This window comes from Taudactylus pleione, unplaced genomic scaffold, assembly GCF_031769625.1.
Source record: "Taudactylus pleione unplaced genomic scaffold, aTauple2 ptg000744l, whole genome shotgun sequence".
Lineage (NCBI taxonomy): Eukaryota > Metazoa > Chordata > Amphibia > Anura > Myobatrachidae > Taudactylus > Taudactylus pleione.
The window spans coordinates 229383-255390 of NW_028285146.1; the positions used below are offsets into that span (position 1 = coordinate 229383).

At 53.6% G+C, this 26008-nt stretch overlaps 1 protein-coding gene across 1 annotated transcript; it reads left to right on the forward strand.

Annotated features, from left to right (window-relative positions):
• Position 1: 1 nt before the first annotated feature.
• On the forward strand, positions 2 to 24653 carry PYCR3 (pyrroline-5-carboxylate reductase 3). Its single transcript, XM_088457183.1, has 6 exons — positions 2 to 112; positions 17119 to 17183; positions 19481 to 19660; positions 21173 to 21385; positions 23332 to 23424; positions 24107 to 24653. The coding sequence occupies exons 1-6, from the start codon at positions 25 to 27 to the stop codon at positions 24287 to 24289; spliced, it is 822 nt and encodes a 273-aa protein (XP_088313309.1). The 5' UTR covers positions 2 to 24; the 3' UTR covers positions 24290 to 24653.
• Positions 24654 to 26008: the final 1355 nt, after the last annotated feature.

The window sequence follows — 26008 nt, forward strand, 5'->3', positions numbered from 1 at the left end:
CCGCCCCTGTACCGGGAGAGAGAGATGGCGGCAGCGGGGGCTGAACGGAGGGTGGGATGTATCGGGGCCGGCAAGATGGCGCGGGGGATCCTGAGCGGGATCATACAGGCCGGTAATCACTCACACTCCCTACTCTCCACGCACCTCCTACTCTCTCCCTACTTTATCTATTCACACTCCCTACTCTCTCTATTCACACTCCCTACTCTCTCTATTCACACTCCCTACTCTCTCTATTCACACTCCCTACTCTCTCTATTCACACTCCCTACTCTCTATTCACACTCCCTACTCTCTCTATTCACACTCCCTACTCTCTCTATTCACACTCCCTACTCTCTCTATTCACACTCCCTACTCTCTCTATTCACACTCCCTACTCTCTCTATTCACACTCCCTACTCTCTATTCACACTCCCTACTCTCTATTCACACTCCCTACTCTCTCTATTCACACTCCCTACTCTCTCTATTCACACTCCCTACTCTCTCTATTCACACTCCCTACTCTCTCTATTCACACTCCCTACTCTCTATTCACACTCCCTACTCTCTATTCACACTCCCTACTCTCTCTATTCACACTCCCTACTCTCTCTATTCACACTCCCTACTCTCTCTATTCACACTCCCTACTCTCTCTATTCACACTCCCTACTCTCTCTATTCACACTCCCTACTCTCTATTCACACTCCCTACTCTCTCTATTCACACTCCCTACTCTCTCTATTCACACTCCCTACTCTCTCTATTCACACTCCCTACTCTCTCTATTCACACTCCCTACTCTCTATTCACACTCCCTACTCTCTATTCACACTCCCTACTCTCTCTATTCACACTCCCTACTCTCTCTATTCACACTCCCTACTCTCTCTATTCACACTCCCTACTCTCTCTATTCACACTCCCTACTCTCTCTATTCACACTCCCTACTCTCTCTATTCACACTCCCTACTCTCTCTATTCACACTCCCTACTCTCTCTCCACACACTCCCTACTCTCTCTCCTCACACTCCCTACTCTCCACACTCCCCGTACTCTCTCCCTACGCTCTCTCCACCTTCTCCCTACTCTCTCTTCTCACACCTTAAGGTGCATGCACACTAGACGATATGCTCCCTGAGCGATATCGTGTAGTGTGTCCCCGGCAGGCTGTGCTCAATGTTTTATGACATTGAGCACAGCCGCTGAACGATATCATTAACGATATCGTTCAGCGCTGGGCTCTCTCCCCCATTCCCTGACATGCAGCAACCTGACGAGATCGTCAGGTTGGCCTGCATGTCAGCCCGATGAACGATGATGACGAACGACCCGCGGGAACGCGCGTCGTCGTCATCGTTCATCTTTTTGGGCTTAAAAATGGACGATAAAGTGGACGACTGAACGATAACGATATCGTTATCGTTCAGTCATCCACTTTATCGCCCAGTGTGTACGCACCATTACTCTTCTCACTCCCCCCTACTCTCTCCCTACGCTCTCTTCCTCCTCTCTCCACACACTCCCTATTCTCTCTTCTCACACCTTACTCTCCTCACTCCCCCTACTCTCTTCCTACTCTCTCTCCACACACTCCCTACTCTCTCTCCACACACGCCCTACTCTCTCTCCACACACGCCCTACTCTCTCTCCACACACGCCCTACGCTCTCTCCACACACGCCCTACGCTCTCTCCACACACGCCCTACGCTCTCTCCACACACGCCCTACGCTCTCTCCACACACGCCCTACGCTCTCTCCACACACGCCCTACGCTCTCTCCACACACGCCCTACGCTCTCTCCACACACGCCCTACGCTCTCTCCACACACGCCCTACGCTCTCTCCACACACGCCCTACGCTCTCTCCACACACGCCCTACGCTCTCTCCACACACGCCCTACGCTCTCTCCACACACGCCCTACGCTCTCTCCACACACTCCCTACGCTCTCTCCACACACTCGCTCTCTCCACACACTCCCTACGCTCTCTCCACACACTCCCTACGCTCTCTCCACACACTCCCTACGCTCTCTCCACACACTCCCTACGCTCTCTCCACACACTCCCTACGCTCTCTCCACACACTCCCTACGCTCTCTCCACACACTCCCTACTCTCCTCACTCCCCCTACTCTCCTCACTCCCCCTACTCTCTTCCTACTCTCTCCACACACTCCCTACTCTCTCTTCTCACACCTTACTCTCCTCACTCCCCCTACTTTCTCCCTATGCTCTCTTCCTCCTCTCTCCACACACGCCCTACTCTCTCTCTCCTCACTCCCCCTGCGCTCTCTCTCCTCACTCCCCCTGCGCTCTCTCTCCTCACTCCCCCTGCGCTCTCTCTCCTCACTCCCCCTGCGCTCTCTCTCCTCACTCCCCCTGCGCTCTCTCTCCTCACTCCCCCTGCGCTCTCTCTCCTCACTCCCCCTGCGCTCTCTCTCCTCACTCCCCCTGCGCTCTCTCTCCTCACTCCCCCTGCGCTCTCTCTCCTCACTCCCCCTGCGCTCTCTCTCCTCACTCCCCCTGCGCTCTCTCCCTACTCTCTCTCCACACACTCCCTACTCTCTCTTCTCACACCTTACTCTCCTCACTCCCCCTACTTTCTCCCTATGCTCTCTTCCTCCTCTCTCCACACACTCCCTACTCGCTCTCCCTACTCTCTCCACACACTGCCTACTCTCTCCACACACTCCCTACTCTCTCCCCTCACACTGCCTACTCTCTCCCTACTCTCTCCACACACTCCCTACTCTCTTCCTACTCTCTCTCCTCACACTCCCTACTCTCTCTCCTCACACTGCATACTCTCTCCCTACTCTCTCCTCACTCCCTACTCTCTCTCCACATTACCTACTCTTTCCACATTACCTACTCTCTCTTCTCACACCTTACTCTCCTCACTCCCCCTACTCTCTCCCTACGCTCTCTTCCTGCTCTCTCTCTCCACACTCTTCCTGCTCTCTCTCTCCACACTCTTCCTGCTCTCTCTCTCCACACTCTTCCTGCTCTCTCTCTCCACACTCGCCCTGCTCTCTCTCTCCACACTCGCCCTGCTCTCTCTCTCCACACTCGCCCTACTCTCTCTCTCCACACTCGCCCTACTCTCTCTCTCCACACTCCCTACTCTCACTCCCTACTCTTTCCTCATACTGCCTACTCTCTCCACACACTCCCTACTCTCTTCCTTCTCTCTCTCCTCACACTCCCTACTCTCTCTCCTCACACTCCCTACTCTCTCTCCTCACACTCCCTACTCTCTCTCCTCACACTCCCTACTCTCTCTTCTCACACCTTACTCTCCTCACTCCCCCTACTTTCTCCCTATGCTCTCTTCCTCCTCTCTCCACACACTCCCTACTCGCTCTCCCTACTCTCTCTCCACACACTCCCTACTCTCTCTCCACACACGCCCTACTCTCTCTCCACACACGCCCTACTCTCTCTCCACACACGCCCTACTCTCTCTCCACACACGCCCTACTCTCTCTCCACACACGCCCTACTCTCTCTCCACACACGCCCTACTCTCTCTCCACACACGCCCTACTCTCTCTCCACACACGCCCTACTCTCTCTCCACACACGCCCTACTCTCTCTCCACACACGCCCTACTCTCTCTCCACACACGCCCTACTCTCTCTCCACACACGCCCTACTCTCTCTCCACACACTCCCTACGCTCTCTCCACACACTCCCTACGCTCTCTCCACACACTCCCTACGCTCTCTCCACACACTCCCTACGCTCTCTCCACACACTCCCTACGCTCTCTCCACACACTCCCTACTCTCTCTCCTCACACTCCCTACTCTCCACACTCCCCGTACTCTCTCCACCTTCTCCCTACTCTCTCTTCTCACACCTTAAGGTGCATGCACACTAGACGATATGCTCCCTGAGCGATATCGTGTAGTGTGTCCCCGGCAGGCTGTGCTCAATGTTTTATGACATTGAGCACAGCCGCTGAACGATATCATTAACGATATCGTTCAGCGCTGGGCTCTCTCCCCCATTCCCTGACATGCAGCAACCTGACGAGATCGTCAGGTTGGTCTGCATGTCAGCCCGATGAACGATGATGACGAACGACCCGCGGGAACGCGCGTCGTCGTCATCGTTCATCTTTTTGGGCTTAAAAATGGACGATAAAGTGGACGACTGAACGATAACGATATCGTTATCGTTCAGTCATCCACTTTATCGCCCAGTGTGTACGCACCATTACTCTTCTCACTCCCCCCTACTCTCTCCCTACGCTCTCTTCCTCCTCTCTACACACACTCCCTATTCTCTCTTCTCACACCTTACTCTCCTCACTCCCCCTACTCTCTTCCTACTCTCTCTCCACACACTCCCTACTCTCTCTCCACATACGCCCTACTCTCTCTCCACACACGCCCTACTCTCTCTCCACACACGCCCTACTCTCTCTCCACACACGCCCTACTCTCTCTCCACACATGCCCTACTCTCTCTCCACACACGCCCTACTCTCTCTCCACACACGCCCTACGCTCTCTCCACACACGCCCTACGCTCTCTCCACACACGCCCTACGCTCTCTCCACACACGCCCTACGCTCTCTCCACACACTCCCTACGCTCTCTCCACACACTCCCTACGCTCTCTCCACACACTCCCTACGCTCTCTCCACACACTCCCTACGCTCTCTCCACACACTCCCTACGCTCTCTCCACACACTCCCTACGCTCTCTCCACACACTCCCTACGCTCTCTCCACACACTCCCTACGCTCTCTCCACACACTCCCTACGCTCTCTCCACACACTCCCTACGCTCTCTCCACACACTCCCTACGCTCTCTCCACACACTCCCTACGCTCTCTCCACACACTCCCTACGCTCTCTCCACACACTCCCTACGCTCTCTCCACACACTCCCTACGCTCTCTCCACACACTCCCTCTCTCCACACACTCCCTCTCTCCACACACTCCCTACCCTCTCTCCACACACTCCCTACGCTCTCTCCACACACTCCCTACGCTCTCTCCACACACTCCCTACGCTCTCTCCACACACTCCCTACGCTCTCTCCACACACTCCCTACTCTCCTCACTCCCCCTACTCTCTTCCTACTCTCTCCACACACTCCCTACTCTCTCTTCTCACACCTTACTCTCCTCACTCCCCCTACTTTCTCCCTATGCTCTCTTCCTCCTCTCTCCACACACGCCCTACTCTCTCTCTCCTCACTCCCCCTGCGCTCTCTCTCCTCACTCCCCCTGCGCTCTCTCTCCTCACTCCCCCTGCGCTCTCTCTCCTCACTCCCCCTGCGCTCTCTCTCCTCACTCCCCCTGCGCTCTCTCTCCTCACTCCCCCTGCGCTCTCTCCCTACTCTCTCTACTCACACTCCCTACTCTCTCTCCACACACTCCCTACTCTCTCTTCTCACACCTTACTCTCCTCACTCCCCCTACTTTCTCCCTATGCTCTCTTCCTCCTCTCTCCACACACTCCCTACTCGCTCTCCCTACTCTCTCCACACACTCCCTACTCTCTCCACACACTCCCTACTCTCTCCCCTCACACTGCCTACTCTCTCCCTACTCTCTCCACACACTCCCTACTCTCTTCCTACTCTCTCTCCTCACACTCCCTACTCTCTCTCCTCACACTGCATACTCTCTCCCTACTCTCTCCTCACTCCCTACTCTCTCTCCACATTACCTACTCTTTCCACATTACCTACTCTCTCTTCTCACACCTTACTCTCCTCACTCCCCCTACTCTCTCCCTACGCTCTCTTCCTGCTCTCTCTCTCCACACTCTTCCTGCTCTCTCTCTCCACACTCGCCCTGCTCTCTCTCTCCACACTCGCCCTGCTCTCTCTCTCCACACTCGCCCTGCTCTCTCTCTCCACACTCGCCCTGCTCTCTCTCTCCACACTCGCCCTGCTCTCTCTCTCCACACTCGCCCTGCTCTCTCTCTCCACACTCGCCCTGCTCTCTCTCTCCACACTCGCCCTGCTCTCTCTCTCCACACTCGCCCTGCTCTCTCTCTCCACACTCGCCCTGCTCTCTCTCTCCACACTCGCCCTGCTCTCTCTCTCCACACTCGCCCTGCTCTCTCTCTCCACACTCCCTACTCTCACTCCCTACTCTTTCCTCATACTGCCTACTCTCTCCACACACTCCCTACTCTCTTCCTTCTCTCTCTCCTCACACTCCCTACTCTCTCTCCTCACACTCCCTACTCTCTCTTCTCACACCTTACTCTCCTCACTCCCCCTACTTTCTCCCTATGCTCTCTTCCTCCTCTCTCCACACACTCCCTACTCGCTCTCCCTACTCTCTCTCCACACACGCCCTACTCTCTCTCCACACACGCCCTACTCTCTCTCCACACACGCCCTACTCTCTCTCCACACACGCCCTACTCTCTCTCCACACACGCCCTACTCTCTCTCCACACACGCCCTACTCTCTCTCCACACACGCCCTACTCTCTCTCCACACACGCCCTACTCTCTCTCCACACACGCCCTACTCTCTCTCCACACACGCCCTACGCTTTCTCCACACACTCCCTACGCTTTCTCCACACACTCCCTACGCTCTCTCCACACACTCCCTACGCTCTCTCCACACACTCCCTATTCTCTCTTCCTACTCTCTCCACACACTCCCTACTCTCTCTTCTCACACCTTACTCTCTCTTCTCACACCTTACTCTCCTCACTCCCCCTACTTTCTCCCTATGCTCTCTTCCTCCTCTCTCCACACACGCCCTACTCTCTCTCCACACACGCCCTACTCTCTCTCCACACACGCCCTACTCTCTCTCCACACACGCCCTACTCTCTCTCCACACACGCCCTACTCTCTCTCCACACACGCCTTACTCTCTCTCCACACACGCCTTACTCTCTCTCCACACACGCCTTACTCTCTCTCCACACACGCCTTACTCTCTCTCCACACACGCCCTACTCTCTCTCCACACACGCCCTACTCTCTCTCCTCACTCCCCCTGCGCTCTCTCTCTCCTCACTCCCCCTGCGCTCTCTCTCTCCTCACTCCCCCTGCGCTCTCTCTCTCCTCACTCCCCCTGCGCTCTCTCTCTCCTCACTCCCCCTGCGCTCTCTCTCTCCTCACTCCCCCTGCGCTCTCTCTCTCCTCACTCCCCCTGCGCTCTCTCTCTCCTCACTCCCCCTGCGCTCTCTCTCTCCTCACTCCCCCTGCGCTCTCTCTCTCCTCACTCCCCCTGCGCTCTCTCTCTCCTCACTCCCCCTGCGCTCTCTCTCTCCTCACTCCCCCTGCGCTCTCTCTCTCCTCACTCCCCCTGCGCTCTCTCTCTCCTCACTCCCCCTGCGCTCTCTCTCTCCTCACTCCCCCTGCGCTCTCTCTCTCCTCACTCCCCCTGCGCTCTCTCTCTCCTCACTCCCCCTGCGCTCTCTCTCTCCTCACTCCCCCTGCGCTCTCTCTCTCCTCACTCCCCCTGCGCTCTCTCTCTCCTCACTCCCCCTGCGCTCTCTCTCTCCTCACTCCCCCTGCGCTCTCTCTCTCCTCACTCCCCCTGCGCTCTCTCTCTCCTCACTCCCCCTGCGCTCTCTCTCTCCTCACTCCCCCTGCGCTCTCTCTCTCCTCACTCCCCCTGCGCTCTCTCTCTCCTCACTCCCCCTGCGCTCTCTCTCTCCTCACTCCCCCTGCGCTCTCTCTCTCCTCACTCCCCCTGCGCTCTCTCTCTCCTCACTCCCCCTGCGCTCTCTCTCTCCTCACTCCCCCTGCGCTCTCTCTCTCCTCACTCCCCCTGCGCTCTCTCTCTCCTCACTCCCCCTGCGCTCTCTCTCTCCTCACTCCCCCTGCGCTCTCTCTCTCCTCATACTCTCTCCACACTCGCCCTACTCTCTCCACACGCCCTACTCTCTCCCCCTACTCTCTCCACACTCCCCCTACTCTCTCCACACTCCCCCTACTCTCTCCACACTCCCCCTACTCTCTCCACACTCCCCCTACTCTCTCCACACTCCCCCTACTCTCTCTCCTCATACTCCTTACTCTCCTCACTCCCCCTACTCTCTCCTCACACTCCCTACGCTCTCTTCCTACTCTCTCCACACACTCCCTACTCTCTCTCCACACTCTTTCCTCACACTCCCTACTCTCTCTCCTCACACTGCCTACTCTCTCTCCTCACACTCCCTACTCTCTTCCTACTCTCTCTCCTCACACTCCCTACTCTCTCTTCTCACACCTTACTCTCCTCACTCCCCCTACTCTCTCCCTACGCTCTCTCCACACACTCCCTACTCTGACTCCCTACTCTTTCCTCATACTGCCTACTCTCTCCACACACTCCCTACTCTCTTCCTACTCTCTCCTCACACTCCCTACTCTCTCTTCTCACACTCTCTCTCCTCACACTCCCTACTCTCTCTCCTCACACTCCCTACTCTCTCTCCTCACACTCCCTACTCTCTCTCCTCACACTCCCTACTCTCTCTCCTCACACTCCCTACTCTCTCTCCTCACACTCCCTACTCTCTTCCTACTCTCTCTCCTCACACTCCCTACTCTCTCTCCTCACACTCCCTACTCTCTCTCCTCACACTCCCTACTCTCTCTCCTCACACTCCCTACTCTCTCTCCACATTACCTACTCTCTTCTCACACCTTACTCTCCTCACTCCCCCTACTCTCTCCCTACGCTCTCTTCCTACTCTCTCCACACACTCCCTACTCTCTCTCCGCACACTCCCTACTCTCTCTTCCCACTCCCTACTCTCTCTTCCCACTCCCTACTCTTTTCCTCTATTTCCAGACTCTCTCCACATTACTTTTTCTCTCTCCCTACTCTCTCTTCCTCTCTATCTCCCTACTCTCTTCACTGTACCTACTCTCTCTTCCTCTCTCTCTCTCTTCACGTTCCCTACTCTCTTCCCACTCTACTTTTTCCTCTTAACTTTCGCTGCACACCCGCTGCGCCCTCTCTCTCTCGCTGCACACCCGCTGCTCCCCTCTTTCGCACCACATGACCCGTTTCCCATCATTTACTGTCCCGTTCCTGTACAATCTGGAGGTGCCTCACCCTGTGTGCAGCAGATAGTAGTGGGGTATGGACAGGCTTTCTGTCTGTAGCCCCGACGATATACTGTGCTGCCCACTGTATGGTGAGAGGCCGTCTGTATCGCACTGATTCAGATCATCTATGATGTGATGCACTGCACATGCTCTGTAATCACTATCACACTATCACTGCACATACTCTGTAACAGGGCTTGACGAATTTTTCTAAAATGTAGGAGCCAGGATACAAGTGAAATTACAGGAGTGAGTGAGGAGCACAGCTCTGTGTGTTATGTAACACTTATACACACTATACTAGTCCGCAAAATGGTCACAGTTGAATGGCTACAGTAACATGGAGGCTCCCTCACTGCTCTGCACAGCTCGCTCCCCTGCTCCACCCTCCAGTAATAACGGACCACATTTCATATAAAACAATGGTGCCAGAAAGTACAACAAAACCCCCCCCCTCCCCTCGTGGTCACACATCTGCAGCCGCTTCGCAATCCCTGGCCATGCATAGACCCTGCTACCGGAGAGCTCTATGCAGACGGAGATAGGAGACAGTAGACAGCCGGGACGTACAGGAGGATCAGCGTAGACTGGGACAGACAGCAAGGATCAGAGCAGGCCAGGATGGAGAGGAGTCATCAGTGCAGGCCGGAACGGACACAGGCACAGCAGTCACCGCAGGCGACACTCAGCACATGCACTCCTGTGCATGATATAAACACCGCAATACTATAGGCACGAATCTCCGCCGGAGCTGATGAGGATCTGCTTCCTTCCTCACTGCAAAATCTAGTAGCCAGGCAGCAAAATCTGGTAGCACTGGCGACCTGGCCCCCGGGATTTGTCAAGCCCTGCTCTATAATCTCTATCACTGCTCTCGCTATCACTACACATACTCTGTAATCACTATTACACTATCACTGCGCATACTGTAATCACTACTCTCACCATCACTGCGTATACTCTGTCATCACTATCACTGCACATACTCTGTCATCACTCACAGCTCACACTATCACTGCACATATACTCTGTATTCACTATCACTGCACATACTCTGTAATCACTATCACTGCGCAGACTAATCACTATCTCTGCTCACACTATCACTGCGCATATACACTGTAATAACTATCACTACCGCATACTCTATAATCACTATCACTGCTCTCACTATCACTGCTCAGACTCTGTAATCACTATAAAAGTGCAGACTCTGTAATCACTATCACTGCTAACACTATCACAGCGCATATACTCTGTAATCACTATCACTGCGCATATTTCTACTTCAGGGTCCATAGGGGGTACACAGGGTTGACCTTGGGGTATAGCTGGATCTGGATCCACGGGCACCACGCAGTTAAAGCTTTGCTGCTCCCAGGATGCACTTGGGTCCGTCCTCCTCTATACCCTGCCCCCGGCACCTCAGTTTTAGTTGGTGCCCGGCCGGAGTCTGGTCACCCTGTCGCAGTGGGGCTGCAGGAGCAGCCCCTAAGCTTTATTTTAAAAGATAAATTTTTTATTTTTTTTTCTACTTTTTTTACACTTTTAGAGCGGCAGCATCAGACTGTCCTTTAGGACGTCCACGCTGCCGCTCCTCCCCGCTGGCGCCGCGACGCCAGTACAGCTCTGGGGATCGCGGCGGGACCCCAGAGCCTGTACTAGCCGGGCTCTGGGGACTCCCTTGACTGCTGCCAGACGCGACGGGGATCAGGTAAGCCGCGGGTCGCCGCGTGCGGCGGCCCGCGGATACTTTTTATGCAGTCACAAGCCTCCGGTCTCTGGGGACAGACCGGAGGCGCTAGCGGGGGCGGCGGGCTCCCCCTCTATTGAGGAATACCCCGCGTGTCCGCTAGACCACCAGGGTAACAGGCTGGTAGCGGGACCGGCAACCCGGGGGTTAATTGCTAGCCAGGGGAGGCAGCCTTCCCTGTCTAGCGGCTCCTCCCCTCAGCTCAGCGCGCCTTTCAACTAGCAGTCTGGCGTCGCTGAGCTGCTCTTATCTTACGGCCACTCCTCCTTTTGAGGTCTCCGGCGGCCATCTTTACTGGCAGGCATCGCAGACTCCCAGGCGGTATCAAGTGGACCGGTCCCCCTGTGTACCTCTCCCCTGCTAAAGGACAGTGTACACAGCGCTATAGCCCTCCCAGACACTGAATCTGGGTGGTTGATTGTAGCGGAAGGTGCAGTGAGTACTAACTTTTCTGCATTGTATGTGACTATTGCTAGTGCTGCCTGTCTGTGACTTATTCTCCTTGCTGTCAGCTTATAACTATCCCTTTCCTTCTCCTACGGCCCGGCAGGTGTGTGGGGGAAGGGCGTTTTTCTGAGACCCTCACTTATATAAAACACGTATTTGTGGGGTCAGTCACATACTGTTGTGTGCTACACAGTACCATATCTGGGCTGTTGTGTCGCATACTGGTGAGTGCGTGGGTGTTAATACCGTAATTCCTCTGGTGATACGTATTTCTTGTGATTTACGGTATCATGTCGGATGAGGAGACTGAGCGCTCTGTGGCTCCTGTGCTATTTTCCTGCAGACGCTGTGCTGCTGGAGTTGATGGGGAGGACTTATCTCAGCATGGTCTGTGCCAGCGGGTACCGGGCCCCTCCAACCCCCCTGTATCACAGGACCCTCCTTGGGCGATGTTTTCACAGGTGCTGGCGTCTATTGCGGACCGGTTATCGGTCCCATCAGCGGTCCCTTCTAGGGCGTTGCTGCAGCCCACCATCCCCCATTCCCCGGGTGTTCCACAAATGTTGCGGTCTCCCCCGGGGCCCAGACTGTGGGTCCTTACTCGGGACTGCCTGTGTATGTGCAGTCTTCCCCAGTGACGCGTCAGTCTGTAGTGCCTTTGCAGAGTTTTGCTCCGACTGCTCCTCCGCCTTGGGTGGATGTTCTCTCCAGCTCCGTACAGAGTCTGGCGGCTTCATCCTCTGCGTTTCAGTCCATGTTGCAAGGTGATGTGCCACCAAGGGCGTCTAAACGTCCGGTTGTGAGTTCACTAGCTGCGCAGTTGTCGGACTCGGAAGTGTCCTCAGATGATGGATAAATCCATGAGGACTCTGACTCTGATGCCATGGGGCAGGAGGTGGAAGCTAAGTCCTCCATTAATGTTCCAGCCTCAGGGCGGTGCGGGCTATCCTACATGTTGAGGATGATGCGCCGGCTCCTAGGTCGAAGTTTCCTAATTTTAAAAAGGCCAAGGTGACTTCAACTGTGTTCCCCCTGTCTGATCAATTATCGGATCATATGGCGTCGGCCTGGCAATTACCCAGTAAGAGGTTCCATCCACAGAAGAGGTTGGCGGCGAACTATCCTTTTCCTGAAGCTCATTGCAGGAAATGGGAGACTCCGCCGGCGGTGGATTCCCACGTTACCCGCTTGATCAAAAGTGCGACGCTGCCATTGCCGTCTATCTCCTCTTTGAAGGATCCCACGGACAGGAAGGTGGACTTGTTTAAAGTCCATTTATTCTCTTTCCGGGGCGGTGGCTCACCCGTCCATGGCTATCTCCTGGGTGGCTAAAGCCATTGAGGCATGGGCCAATGCCTTGGAGGATACCTTTCCTGATGAGGCTCCGGATATTCAGAGAGCGTTAGTGGGACAGATGCGGGATGCAGCTTCCTGTATCGGGGAAGCGTCTTTGGATGCCTGCCTGCTCACTTCTAGGGTGTCGGCTGCAGCGGTGTCTGCTCGGCGCTCCCTGTGGCTGAGGTCCTGGAGGGCTGATGCAGATTCAAAAAAGGGTCTGGAGGCCTTGCCTTTTAATGGTGATTTACTATTTGTCCAAGTCGGCTTTTCTCCCTTCGGCCTCTGCGCCGGCTAAAGTGAGGAGCTCTGCCTTTCGGTCCTTTCGGGTTCAGGGTAAGGCCAAGGGCCAGTCCTTCCCGAGATACCTCAGAGTTCCCAGGTTCAGGATGGAAACGTTACGTTCCATCATTCTGGCAATGGAACCCGGGGATTATATGGTCTCCCTCGATATCCAGGACGCCTATCTCCATGTGCCCATAGCACCAGCACATCAGCGGTATCTGAGGTGTGCTATCCTGAACCATCACTACCAATTTTCGGGCATTGCCTTTCGGCCTTTCCACGGCTCCGAGGGTGTTCACCAAGGTGATGGCAGTTATGGCTGGCCACCTTCGGGGTCAGGGTCTACGTCTGTTGCCGTACCTGGACGATCTTCTGCTGCTGGCGAGCTCCCCGGAGGTGCTTCTTCGACATCTCCACCTGGCCATTGCTTGTCTTCAAGCACACGGGTGGTTGATAAATTGGAAGAAGTCCTCCCTGATTCCATCACAGCGGATGGTTCATTTGGGAGCCCTGCTGGATTCTCGTCAGTAACGGATTTTCCTGACTCCGGAGAAGGTCTCCTCCCTGCAGCTGCGGATACACAGTTGCCTGAGCAGTTGCCGCCTGTCGGTCCATTCAGCTATGAGAGTTCTGGGGTCCATGGTGTCGACATTCGACATGGTGGAATTTGCCCAGTTCCATTCCCGGCCCCTGCAGGGGCTGATTCTATCGGAATGAAACTGGTTACCTCACCGGATCCGCTCTCAGATGCTGGTGTTGTCCCCGGAGGTTCGGCAGTCTTTGGCTTGGTGGCTTCAGACAGCGCATCTGGTCGAGGGGCGCCCCTTTTGGGTCCCGGACTGGGTCCTGCTCATGACGGATGCCAGTCTCCGGGGTTGGGGGGCAGTGACCGGCTCATTATCGCTTCAGGGTTGTTGGTCCGCGGAAGAAGCACTTCTCCCCATCAACATCCTGGAACTGCGGGCTGTGTACAGGGCCCTGCAGTCGTCCGGCCCCGCTCTTCACGGAAGGGCGGTTCAGGTGCAGTCCAATAACGCCACCACGGTGGCGTACATCAACCACCAAGGGGGAACTCGCAGTCGGGCAGCAATGTCGGAGGTGTCTCGCATTCTTGCTTGGGCGGAGTGTCACGTTCCAGCGATCTCGGCAGTCTTCATTCCCGGAGTCCTCAATTGGGAGGCGGACTTCCTCAGCCGTCACGACGTGCATCCTGGGGAATGGTCGCTTCACCCAGAGGTGTTTCAGCTACTCGTGGACAGGTGGGGGCTGCCGGAGCTGGACTTGATGGCCTCCCGTCACAATCACAAGTTGCCCGTTTACGGGTCAAGGACAAGAGACGCAGGCGTCTGTCTGGTAGACGCTCTGTCGGTGAAATGGACGTTTCACCTGGCGTATCTGTTTCCTCCGATATCCCTGCTTCCTCGGGTTCTGCGGAAATTCAAGCAGGACGGCGGCACGCTCGTGCTGGTGGCTCCGGCGTGGCCCAGACGTCCTTGGTACTCCGATCTGAGGTGCCTCCATCGACGCTCCGTACCTTCTTCCTCAGCGTCGGGACCTGTTGTCTCAAGGGCCCTGCCTTTACCCGGATCTGGGTCGGCTGTCTTTGACGGCGTGGCTCTTGAGACAGCAGTCTTGAGGTCTAGGGGTTTCTCCAGTTCGGTCATTGGTACCATGCTTAGGGCACGCAAGCCTGCTTCCGCGCGGATTTACCACAGGGTGTGGCGCACTTATTTTCAGTGGTGTGAATCCAGAAACTATGATCCGCAGGTGTTCCGGGTTTCCAGAATCTTGGAGTTTCTTCAATCTGGTTTGGACCTCGGCTTACGCCTGGCCTCTCTGAAGGTTCATGTGTCTGCTTTGTCCGTGTGGTTTCAGCGACGGATTGCTACACTGCCAGATGTTCACACCTTTTTCCAAGGTGTTCTCAGGATCCAGCCTCCCTTCGTGGCTCCGTGGGACTTGGCGGTGGTACTGCGGGTCTTGCAGGGTCCTCCTTTTGAGCCGCTTGAGTCGGTGGAGCTCAAGTGGCTGACGTTTAAGACCATTTTTCTCCTGGCAATTGCTTCTGCCAGGAGGGTTTCAGAATTGGGGGCGCTTTCCTGTCGCCCCCCTTTTCTGATTTTTCACCAGGACAGGGCGGTGCTCCACACTCGTCCTGAGTTTTTGCCCAAAGTGGTCTCCAAGTTCCACATTAATCAGGAATTTGTTGTGCCAGCTTTTCAGTCACCTGATCTTTCCGCTGGTGAGGCTTCCTTAGATGTAGTCCGGGCACTTAGAATCTACGTGGACCGGACTGCTTCGGTTAGGAAGTCGGATTCTTTGTTTGTCCTCTTCGGTTTTCACAAGAGGGGTTGGCCTTCAAACAAGCAAACATTAGCCCGTTGGCTTCGTTCAGTTATTTGTGAGGCTTATGCACAGGAGGGTTTACCTGTGCCAGCCTCTGTTAAGGCTCATTCCACTCGTTCTGTGGGTCCCTCTTGGGCTGCTAGACGTGGCGCCTCCGCTGTTCAGCTGTGTAAGGCGGCCACTTGGTCTTCAATTCAGACGTTTTTGAGGTTTTATGCGTTTGACACCTTCGCCTCTCAGGATGCATCCTTTGGGCGCCGGGTACTCCTTTCAGCACAGGAGCGTCCCCGCCCTTAGTTGAACTGCTTTGGGACATCCCCAAGGTCAACCCTGTGGACCCCCTATGGACCCTGAAGTAGAAAACAAGAGATATGGTAAGAACTTACCTTTGTTATCTGTTTCTACGAAGTCCATAGGGTCCACAGGGCGCCCGCCCTGACGCACCTGGCTTCAAATGGGCTGTGTGGCTGGTCACCGGTTTTCAGTCTCCCATTTCTGTGAGTATGGTTTCTTGTGTGTTCCAGTCTTCCTTCTCTCTGTTTAGTCTCCTCCTCCGGCCTTAGCTGCTTACCAACTGAGGTGCCTGTGGCCGGGGGCGGGGTATAGAGGAGGATGGACCCAAGTGCATCCTGGGAGCAGCAAAGCTTTCACTGCGTGGTGCCCGTGGATCCAGATCCAGCTATACCCCAAGGTCAACCCTGTGGACCCTATGGACTTCGTAGAAACAGAGATAACAAAGGTAAGTTCTTACCATATCTCTTGTTATTCTGTAATCACTATCACTGCGCATATACTCTGTAATCACTATCACTGCTCACTATCACTGCGCAGACTAATCACCTTCGCTGCGCAGACTCTGTAATCACTATCACTGCTCTAAATATCACTGTGCAGACTCTAGTCGCTATCACTGCGCATATACACTGTAATAACTATCACTACACATACTCTATAATCACTATCACTGCTCTCACTATCACTGCTTAGACTCTAATCACTATAAAAGTGCAGACTCTGTAATCACGATCACTGCTCACACTCACAGCGCATATACTCTGTAATCACTATCACTGCTCACACTATCACTGCACATACTCTGTAATCACTATCACTGCTCACACTATCACTGCACATATACTCTGTAATCACTATCACTGCTCACTATCACTGCGCAGACTAATCACCTTCGCTGCGCAGACTGTAATCACTATCACTGCTCTAAATATCACTGTGCAGACTCTAGTCGCTATCACTGCTCACACTCACAGCGCATATACTCTGTAATCACTATCACTGCTCACACTATCACAGCGCATATACTCTGTAATCACTATCACTGCTCACACTCACTGCGCATATACTCTGTAATCACTATCACTGCTCACACTATCACTGCGCATATATTCTGTAATCACTATCACTGCACATACTATGTAATCACTATCACTGCTCACACTATCACTGCGCACATACTCTGTAATCACTATCACTGCACATACTATGTAATCACTATCACTGCTCACACTATCACTGCGCATATACTCTGTAATCAGTATCACTGCTCACTATCACTGCGCAGACTAATCACCTTCGTTGCGCAGACTCTGTAATCACTGTCACTGCTCTAACTATCACTGCGCAGACTCTAATCACTATCACTGCTCACACTATCACTGCGCATATACTCTGTAATAACTATCACTGCTGTCACTATCACTGCGGATACTCTGTAATCATTATCACTGCGCATACGCTGTAATCACTGCTCTCGCTATCACTGTACATCTGTACTGTGCTCCTATTATCACAGTGATAGGTCACTGTGTGGACTCGCTGCCTCTTCCAGCTGTCTTTGCATCTCTCCTCCTCCTGTGAGGTTTATGTTTCTGTTTGTGCTGTTTTAGGGAAAGTGCCAGTTAAGCACATTACAGTGAGTGCTCCATCAGACACCAACCTGCAGTATTTCCAGGTAAGTCACATACAGAATAATTTTCATATGAGAGAAGGTAGAGACCAGCATAGTTTGGATGGTGTATCTATTCCACGTTTAATACATAAAATTTGCATTAATGTCATATTATCATGATCCTACTGTAACAAGAGAACAGTCATCCAAATATCTGTGATTTGTCAATGATTGTACAGCCATGGCCATAAGTTTTGAGAATGACACAAGTATTGGTTTTCATATAGTTTGCTGCTTCAGTGTTAATTAGACCTTTTTGTCAGATGTTACTATGGCATACCTCCCAACTGTCCCGCGGTGGGGGGGAAGTTGGGGAGAGCACACCCACTGCAGCAGGTGTGCAGAAGGTGAACAGATGCATCACATGGCATCTGTTCACTAGCGCAGGGAGAGCCTGGGGGGCTCCCCAGCATCTCGGAGAGTGTTGGGCACGTCCCCTATAGTGACGAGAACGGGGGGTTGCCGCCGGGCTCCGCCCCTTTAAGGGAAGCCTCGCCCCTTAGTGGAAGCCCCACCCCCTTTTGGGGGGCGCGCCTTCGGCTCGCGAGGGGTCCCGCATCCCTCTCTTCAATAGTTGGGAGGTATGCTATGGTATACTGAAGTAACATTACTAGGGATGTGCAGGCTCAGATTAGGTCGAATTTTCCCGTCAAATAAGGATTTTTCCAGACAAAAATCGGGTCTCAGAGGCAAAATGTCATCTTTCATGGACAAACATCATCATTCCTGGACTTTTGTCCAGGAATGATGATGTTTGTACATGAAAGATGACGTTTTACCGCTTTCTAAAACCCATTTTTTGGCTGGAAAAATACAAATTTGGCGGGAAAATCTGAGCCTGCACATCCCTAAAAATTACAAGTGTTTCATAAGTGTCAGAGGCTTTTATTGACAATTACATTAAGTTTATGCAAAGAGTCTATATTTGCAGTGTTGACCCCTCTTTTTCAAGACCTCTGCAATTCGCCCTGGCATGCTGTCACTCAACTTCTGGGCAACATACTGACTGATGGGCGCCCATTCTTGCCTAATCAATGCTTGGAGTGTGTCAGAATTTGTGGGCTTTTGTTTGTCCATCCTCCTCTTGAGTATTGACCACAAGTTCTCAATGGGATTAAGGTCTGGGGAGTTTCCTGCCATGGACCCAAAATTTAGATTGTTTTGTTCCCCGAGCCACTTAGTGATCACTTTTACCTTATGGCAAGGTGCTCCATCATGCTGGGACCATTCTTTATTCATGGCTTTGTTCTTAGGCAAAATTGTGAGTGAGCCCATTCCCCTGGTTCAGAAGCAACCTCACACATGAATGGTCTCAGGATGCTTTACTGTTGGCATGACACAGGACTGATGGTAGCGCTCATCTTGCCTTCTCCGGACAAGCGTTTTTCCAGATGCCCCAAACAATCTGAAAGGGGATTCATCAGAGAAAATAACTTTACCCCAGTCCTCAGCAGTCCAATCCCTGTATCTTCTGCAGAATATCAGTCTGTCCCTGATGTTTTTCCTGGAGAGAAGTGGCTTCTTTGCTGCCCTTCTTGACACCAGGCCATCCTCCAAATGTCTTTGTTCTGTGTCATGCCAACAGTAACGCATCCTGAGACCATTCATGTGTGGGGTTGCTTCTCAGCCAAGGGAGTGGGCTCACTCACAATTTTGCCTAAGAACACAGCCATGAATAAAGAATGGTACCAAAACATCCTCCGAGAGCAACTTCTCCCAACCATCCAAGAACAGTTTGGTGAGGAACAATGCCTTTTCCAGCATGATGGAGCACCTTGCCATAAGGCAAAAGTGATAACTTAAGTGGCTCAGGGAACAAAACATCGACATTTTGGATCCATGGCCAGGAAACACTCCAGACGTTAATCCCATTGAGAACTTGTGGTCAATCCTCAAGAGGCGGGTGGACAAACTAAAACCCACAAATTCTAACATTCCAAGCATTTATTAGACAAGAATGGGCGGCCATCAGTCAGTATGTTGCCCAGAAGTTGAATTTTAGCATGGAAGGGCGAATTGCAGGGGTCTTGAAATAGAACGGTCAACACTGCAAATATAGACTCTTTGCATAAACTTAATGTAATTGTCAATAAAAGTCTCTGACAGTTATGAAATACTTGTAATATTACGTCAGTATACCATAGTAACATCTGACAAAAAGGTCTAAAAACACTGAAGAAGCAAACTTTGTGAAAACCAAAACTTGTGTCATTCTCAAAACTTTTGGCCATGGCTGTACATAAGTATATATTAATTGCCTGCTCGTTAATCTGTCTTCTCACTGCTGGTTCCACCCATAGGATCATGGCTGCAACACAACTCATTCCAATGTCGTTGTCCTCTATGATTGTAATGTCATTTTCCTGGCGACCAAGCCGCACATTATCCCCACGGTGCTGGCGGAGATTTCATCTACCGTAACCAGTAATCATGTGATCATCTCTATGGCTGCTGGAGTGTCCCTACAAACCCTGGCCAAGGTGAGTCCAATGAGCTGGTGATACTCCCAAGCAGCGGTACAATAACTGACATCAGACTCTGCACATGGAATAGGAGCCCGGTACAGTGACCGACACCACAGACACTGCACATGGAAGATGAGCCCGGGACTAACGCCACAGACTCTGCACATGGATGGTGAGCCCGGGACAGTGACTGACCTCACAGACTCTGCACATGGATGGTGAGTCCGGGACAGTGACTGACATCGGACTCTGCACATGGATGGTTAGCCCGGGACAGTAACTGACATCACAGACTCTGCACATGTAAGATGAGCCCTGGACAGTGACTGACACCACAGACTCTGCACATGGATGATGAGCCCGGAACAGTGACTGACACCACAGACTCTGTACATGGAAGATGAGCCCAGGACAGTGACTGACATCACAGACTGCACATGGAAGATGAGCCCAGGACAGTGACTGACATCAGACTCTGCACATGGAAGTTGAGCCCGGGACAGTGACTGACATCACAGACTCTGTACATGGAAGATGAGCCCGGGACAGTGACTGACATCACAGACTCTGCACATGGAAGATGAGCCCAGGACAGTGACTGACATCACAGACTCTGCACATGGAAGATGAGCCCAGGACAGTGACTGACATCACAGACTCTGCACATGGAAGATGAGCCCAGGACAGTGACTGACATCACAGACTCTGTACATGGAAGATGAGCCCAGGACAGGGACTGACATCAGACTCTGCACATGGAAGATGAGCCCTGGACAGTGACTGACATCACAGACTCTGTACATGGAAGATGAGCCCGGGACAGTGACTGACATCACAGACTCTGTACATGGAAGATGAGCCCGGGACAGTGACTGACATCACAGACTCTGCACATGGAAGATGAGCCCAGGACAGTGACTGACATCACAGACTCTGCACATGGAAGATGAGCCCTGGACAGTGACTGACATCACAGACTCTGTACATGGAAGATGAGCCCGGGACAGTGACTGACATCACAGACTCTGCACATGGAAGATGAGCCCGGGACAGTGACTGACATCACAGACTCTGCACATGGAAGATGAGCCCAGGACAGTGACTGACATCACAGACTGCACATGGAAGATGAGCCCGGGGACAGTGACTGACATCACAGACTCTGCACGTGGAAGATGAGCCCGGGGACAGTGACTGACATCACAGACTCTGCATGTGGATGATGAGCCCTGTAAAAGATTTAGGGGACGATTTATTAATATTTGCAAACCTTTTTTGGGGTGGAAATGTACCAACAGTATCTTGCATGTACACAGGATATCACTTCTGGGTCCGGGCATGTGCAATGCGAAATAGTTAAGTTGAAGAGAAATAATTTGATAAACTGAGCCCTTAGTGTTGTTATTATACAGCTTATTACTGTGAGGATTTCGGGCTTTTGTACCCCGTTATGATATATTATAATTTATCGAAACGGTGCATGCTGCTTGCGAGGACCTGTGAACCTGTAACCATTATTTTCTCCAGCTCTCTCCTCCTGGTACCAAGATTCTCCGCATGTCTCCCAACCTGCCGTGTATGATCCAGGAGGGGGCGCTGGTGTTCTCTCGTGGTTCCTGTGCGGAGCAGCAGGAGGCAGACATGTTAAAGAGCCTTCTGTCTGAATGTGGATTGTGTGAGGAGACTCCAGAGGCCTACATTGATATCCACACAGGACTCAGCGGCAGCGGAGTGGCATATGTGAGTGCCGGGTGAGGGCAGGGTGAGTAGAGAGAGTGGTTGCTAAGTGGGGAGACTCAGGGGAGGTTGCAGTGTGGAATCAAGACGTGTCTGTGTAAGGACAGCATGGAAGCGGGAGTGAGTACGAGGTGAGGGTCATGCTGGAAGTGGGGGTTAGTATGTAGGGAGAGTCAGCCTGGAAGCAGGGTTAAGTCTGAGAGGAGGGTCAGTGTGGAAGGGGTGAGTCTGGGGGAGGGAAGGGTAACCTGGAATTGGGTGAGTCTGGATCCGGAGGAGGGCAGCCTGGAAGCAGGTGTGAGTCTGGGGGAGGGCAGCCTGGAAGCGGGGGCGAGTCTGGGGGAGGGCAGCCTGGAAGCGGGGGCGAGTCTGGGGGAGGGCAGCCTGGAAGCGGGGGCGAGTCTGGGGGAGGGCAGCCTGGAAGCGGGGGCGAGTCTGGGGGAGGGCAGCCTGGAAGCGGGGGCGAGTCTGGGGGAGGGCAGCCTGGAAGCGGGGGCGAGTCTGGGGGAGGGCAGCCTGGAAGCGGGGGCGAGTCTGGGGGAGGGCAGCCTGGAAGCGGGGGCGAGTCTGGGGGAGGGCAGCCTGGAAGCGGGGGCGAGTCTGGGGGAGGGCAGCCTGGAAGCGGGGGCGAGTCTGGGGGAGGGCAGCCTGGAAGCGGGGGCGAGTCTGGGGGAGGGCAGCCTGGAAGCGGGGGCGAGTCTGGGGGAGGGCAGCCTGGAAGCGGGGGCGAGTCTGGGGGAGGGCAGCCTGGAAGCGGGGGCGAGTCTGGGGGAGGGCAGCCTGGAAGCGGGGGCGAGTCTGGGGGAGGGCAGCCTGGAAGCGGGGGCGAGTCTGGGGGAGGGCAGCCTGGAAGCGGGGGCGAGTCTGGGGGAGGGCAGCCTGGAAGCGGGGGCGAGTCTGGGGGAGGGCAGCCTGGAAGCGGGGGCGAGTCTGGGGGAGGGCAGCCTGGAAGCGGGGGCGAGTCTGGGGGAGGGCAGCCTGGAAGCGGGGGCGAGTCTGGGGGAGGGCAGCCTGGAAGCGGGGGCGAGTCTGGGGGAGGGCAGCCTGGAAGCGGGGGCGAGTCTGGGGGAGGGCAGCCTGGAAGCGGGGGCGAGTCTGGGGGAGGGCAGCCTGGAAGCGGGGGCGAGTCTGGGGGAGGGCAGCCTGGAAGCGGGGGCGAGTGTGTGTGATGGGACAATCAAGAAGCAGGAGACAGCCTGGAAGGGAAGGTGAGTCTGAGGGGTGGGTCAGTCTGGTAGGGGAGGGGAGTGTCAGTCTGGGGGAGGGCAGCCTGGAAGAAGAGGGGAGTCTGAGGGGTGGGTCAGTATGGGGAGGGCATCTTGGAAGAAGAGGGGAGTCTGAGGGGTGGGTCAGTGTGGGGGAGGGCAGCTTGGAAGGGGAGGGGAGTCTGAGAGAGGGCAGCCTGTACGGAGGAGAGTTAAGGCCCCCATACACGGGGCGATTTGTATCAGATCCGATGGCACATACGATTTCCCTTGAAAATTCTACCTTTGCCATTCTGTACGATTTGTGTTTAGAAAAGGTACGACTGTACAAATGACCATACGATACGATGTATTAAGATGCGTCACATCGTACTCGATCGGTCGAAAGCTTTCTGCAAAACCATTTGATCTACGTTGCCGATACACGACTGCGGGGAAGGCTCATGGGCATCGTAATAGTCTAGAAAACGCCATTTTTTTACACGATTGGACCTTACGATCAGTCGAAAACTGCTATATCGTGTGAAAAATCGCCCTGTGTATGGGGGCCTTAAGAGCACTGTCAGACTGTTGTCTATCCTGTAGTTTTGCAATCTAGGGAATTGCCTCCTTCTGTAGTCGGGTTTCCTATCTGATAATCTTATCTCAGCCGTTACTTGTATGTCTCTTGTTCAGCCCTTTGTAAATGGACGCGGTAATGACATTTCCCGGATTCAGTCTCCTCACATGTGTTGCTCTCATCAGGTTTACGTGTTTGCAGAAGCTTTAGCGGATGGTGCAGTGAAGATGGGAATGTCTGGTGACCTCGCACGCCGCATTGCAGCCCAGACTCTGCTGGTAAGTGCGGATAACAAATCCACAGGACAATGCTTCCATAAATCTATATTAGTAACTGGCGCACTTTACCTCTCCGGCCTAGTCTGCCCGTATCATGAGCGTGCCCTCACACCACCGAAAACTGCTTTCACATCGCAATGCCGGGTCGCCCTTGGGATTTTGTACACGGTCCATCCTAGATGAGGCCCCTTTCAGACTTGACGTCACCACAGGCATGTGCCAAGCCGAGTTGAACCCGTGTTCAACCCTGCTCGTTACCCGGGTTGAAATGCCGGGTTGCTCCACATGGGTTATTTCAAGTGGGCCCTTGCACACTGCACAGTGACCTGGGTTATTGCCGGTAATGTGAAAGGGGTGGAAGTCTTGTGTGTGATACATTTCCTGCCTCTTGTGGCGTCTCCTGACCTCTAGCTGTGAATGCTCCATGGTGTCAGTAAAAAGATACAACACACTTAAAGGGGGTCTGGTCACATTTGGAAGATATTAAGTCCCCCCCCCCCCCCTCACTCTTTGGCGGGGAACGTCATTAATGAGCGGGCCCGTCCAGGCTGTGTTGGTTTCATACCTCCCGGGGGGTGGATGCCAGGATTATGTAATAGGGACTTCACCTTCCCCTGCACATATTGGGGGAACACTGTTACAGATCATCTTCCCCATTAATCTATTTATTCTGTCATTTAAGGGGGCTGCAAAGATGATTCTAGAGACTGGGGACCACCCGGCAAAGCTGCGCTCAGACGTCTGCACCCCCGGAGGGACCACAATACATGGCCTCCACGAACTGGAAAAGGGGGGTCTGAGAGCCACGGTAATGAACGCCGTGGAAGCTGCAACACAAAGGGCCCGAGATCTGGACAGGCGCTGAGAAGCAAAGGACCTGCGTTTGGGGTAGTCACAGACCGAGGCCGCTCCCTGCTATCACCAGCTGAACAGATTGTGTCACACAGCTAAATGTTTGAAACTGCCCCACATCCAGTATTACACACACACCTTCTACACACACACCGCTACACATACACCATCTACACACACCTTCTACACACACACCGCTACACACACACACCTGGATGTCACAGTAAATGCTGTGTAAGTGATGTTTTGCTGTCCTGTTCACATCACATCCCACTATTTGGGAGTATACTGCGCTGTCTCCTTATAGGATAAAGTCTGTAATGCTCCCATCAGTAATACTGTTGTACTCGGACTAAATAAAAGCTGCTATCATTTCATTATTATGTGGACCTGTACATTTCCTAACTTGGGACACATTAGCAATAACAAGCACCATAGCCTGACAGATGGAAACATCTCGGCAGGATTTAGGTTTCAGTTCCAGCCTTAACTGCTGTCTGCCAGGAGTGGCAGACAGGATCAGACGCATGTCCGGCGGTTCAAATCCCGACACCGGTAGACCGGCAACAGAAGATCCTGACAGGTAAGTTTTTTCACTATTACTAATCCTCCCTTAGGGGTGACTAACCTCCCTCCAAATGCCTAACCCCCCCCCCTGTAAGTGCCAAAGCCCCCCCCCCTTCCACGCAGCCTACACCCAAGTCTCTCCCGGGGGGGGGGGGTGCCTACCCTAAACGTCCCGCCCCCCCCCTTCCCGCAGCTATCCACGCCCGCCGTCTGGCTTACCTTCGTTCGGTATACATCCGTCGGCGTAGGGATAATGATAGGCGTCGGGATTTCGACCGTCTGCTTCCTGATTGCATCCCCAAAGGATAGTGAGGCATCTGGTCACCCAGAAATCATAGTATTACTATTCCAAATCTGCGTGTCATTGGTGTATCACTGCCCGGCTCTCCCTGTATTACTATCCCATAGCTGCGTGTCATTGGTGTATCACTGCCTGGCTCTCCCCTGTATTACTATCCCATAGCTGCGTGTCATTGGTGTATCACTGCCCGGCTCTCCCTGTATTACTATCCCAAAGCTGCGTGTCATTGGTGTATCACTGCCTGGCTCTCCCCTGTATTACTATCCCATAGCTGCGTGTCATTGGTGTATCACTGCCCTGCTCTCCTTGTATTACTATCCCATAGCTGCGTGTCATTGGTGTATCACTGCCCGGCTCTCCCTGTATTACTATCCCAAAGCTGCGTGTCATTGGTGTATCACTGCTCTGCTCTCCCTGTATTACTATCCCATAGCTGCGTGTCATTGGTGTATCACTGCCCAGCTCTCCTGTATTACTATCCCATAGCTGCGTGTCATTGGTGTATCACTGCCTGGCTCTCCCCTGTATTACTATCCCATAGCTGCGTGTCATTGGTGTATCACTGCCCGGCTCTCCCTGTATTACTATCCCATAGCTGCGTGTCATTGGTGTATCACTGCCCGGCTCTCCCTGTATTACTATACCAAAGCTGCGTGTCATTGGTGTATCACTGCCCGGCTCTCCCTGCGTGTCATTGGTGTATCACTGCCCTGCTCTCCTTGTATTACTATCCCATAGCTGCGTGTCATTGGTGTATCACTGCCCGGCTCTCCCTGTATTACTATCCCAAAGCTGCGTGTCATTGGTGTATCACTGCTCTGCTCTCCCTGTATTACTATCCCATAGCTGCGTGTCATTGGTGTA

Bases quoted from the DNA above. Each gene is read 5' to 3' on its own strand.
- PYCR3 (XM_088457183.1), top strand. From the start codon at position 25: ATGGCGGCAGCGGGGGCTGAACGGAGGGTGGGATGTATCGGGGCCGGC. The intron at 17,184-19,480 runs GTAAGTCACATA...TTCCACCCATAG, and splicing joins CCAACCTGCAGTATTTCCAG to GATCATGGCTGCAACACAAC. The intron at 23,425-24,106 runs GTAAGTGCGGAT...CTGTCATTTAAG, and splicing joins TTGCAGCCCAGACTCTGCTG to GGGGCTGCAAAGATGATTCT.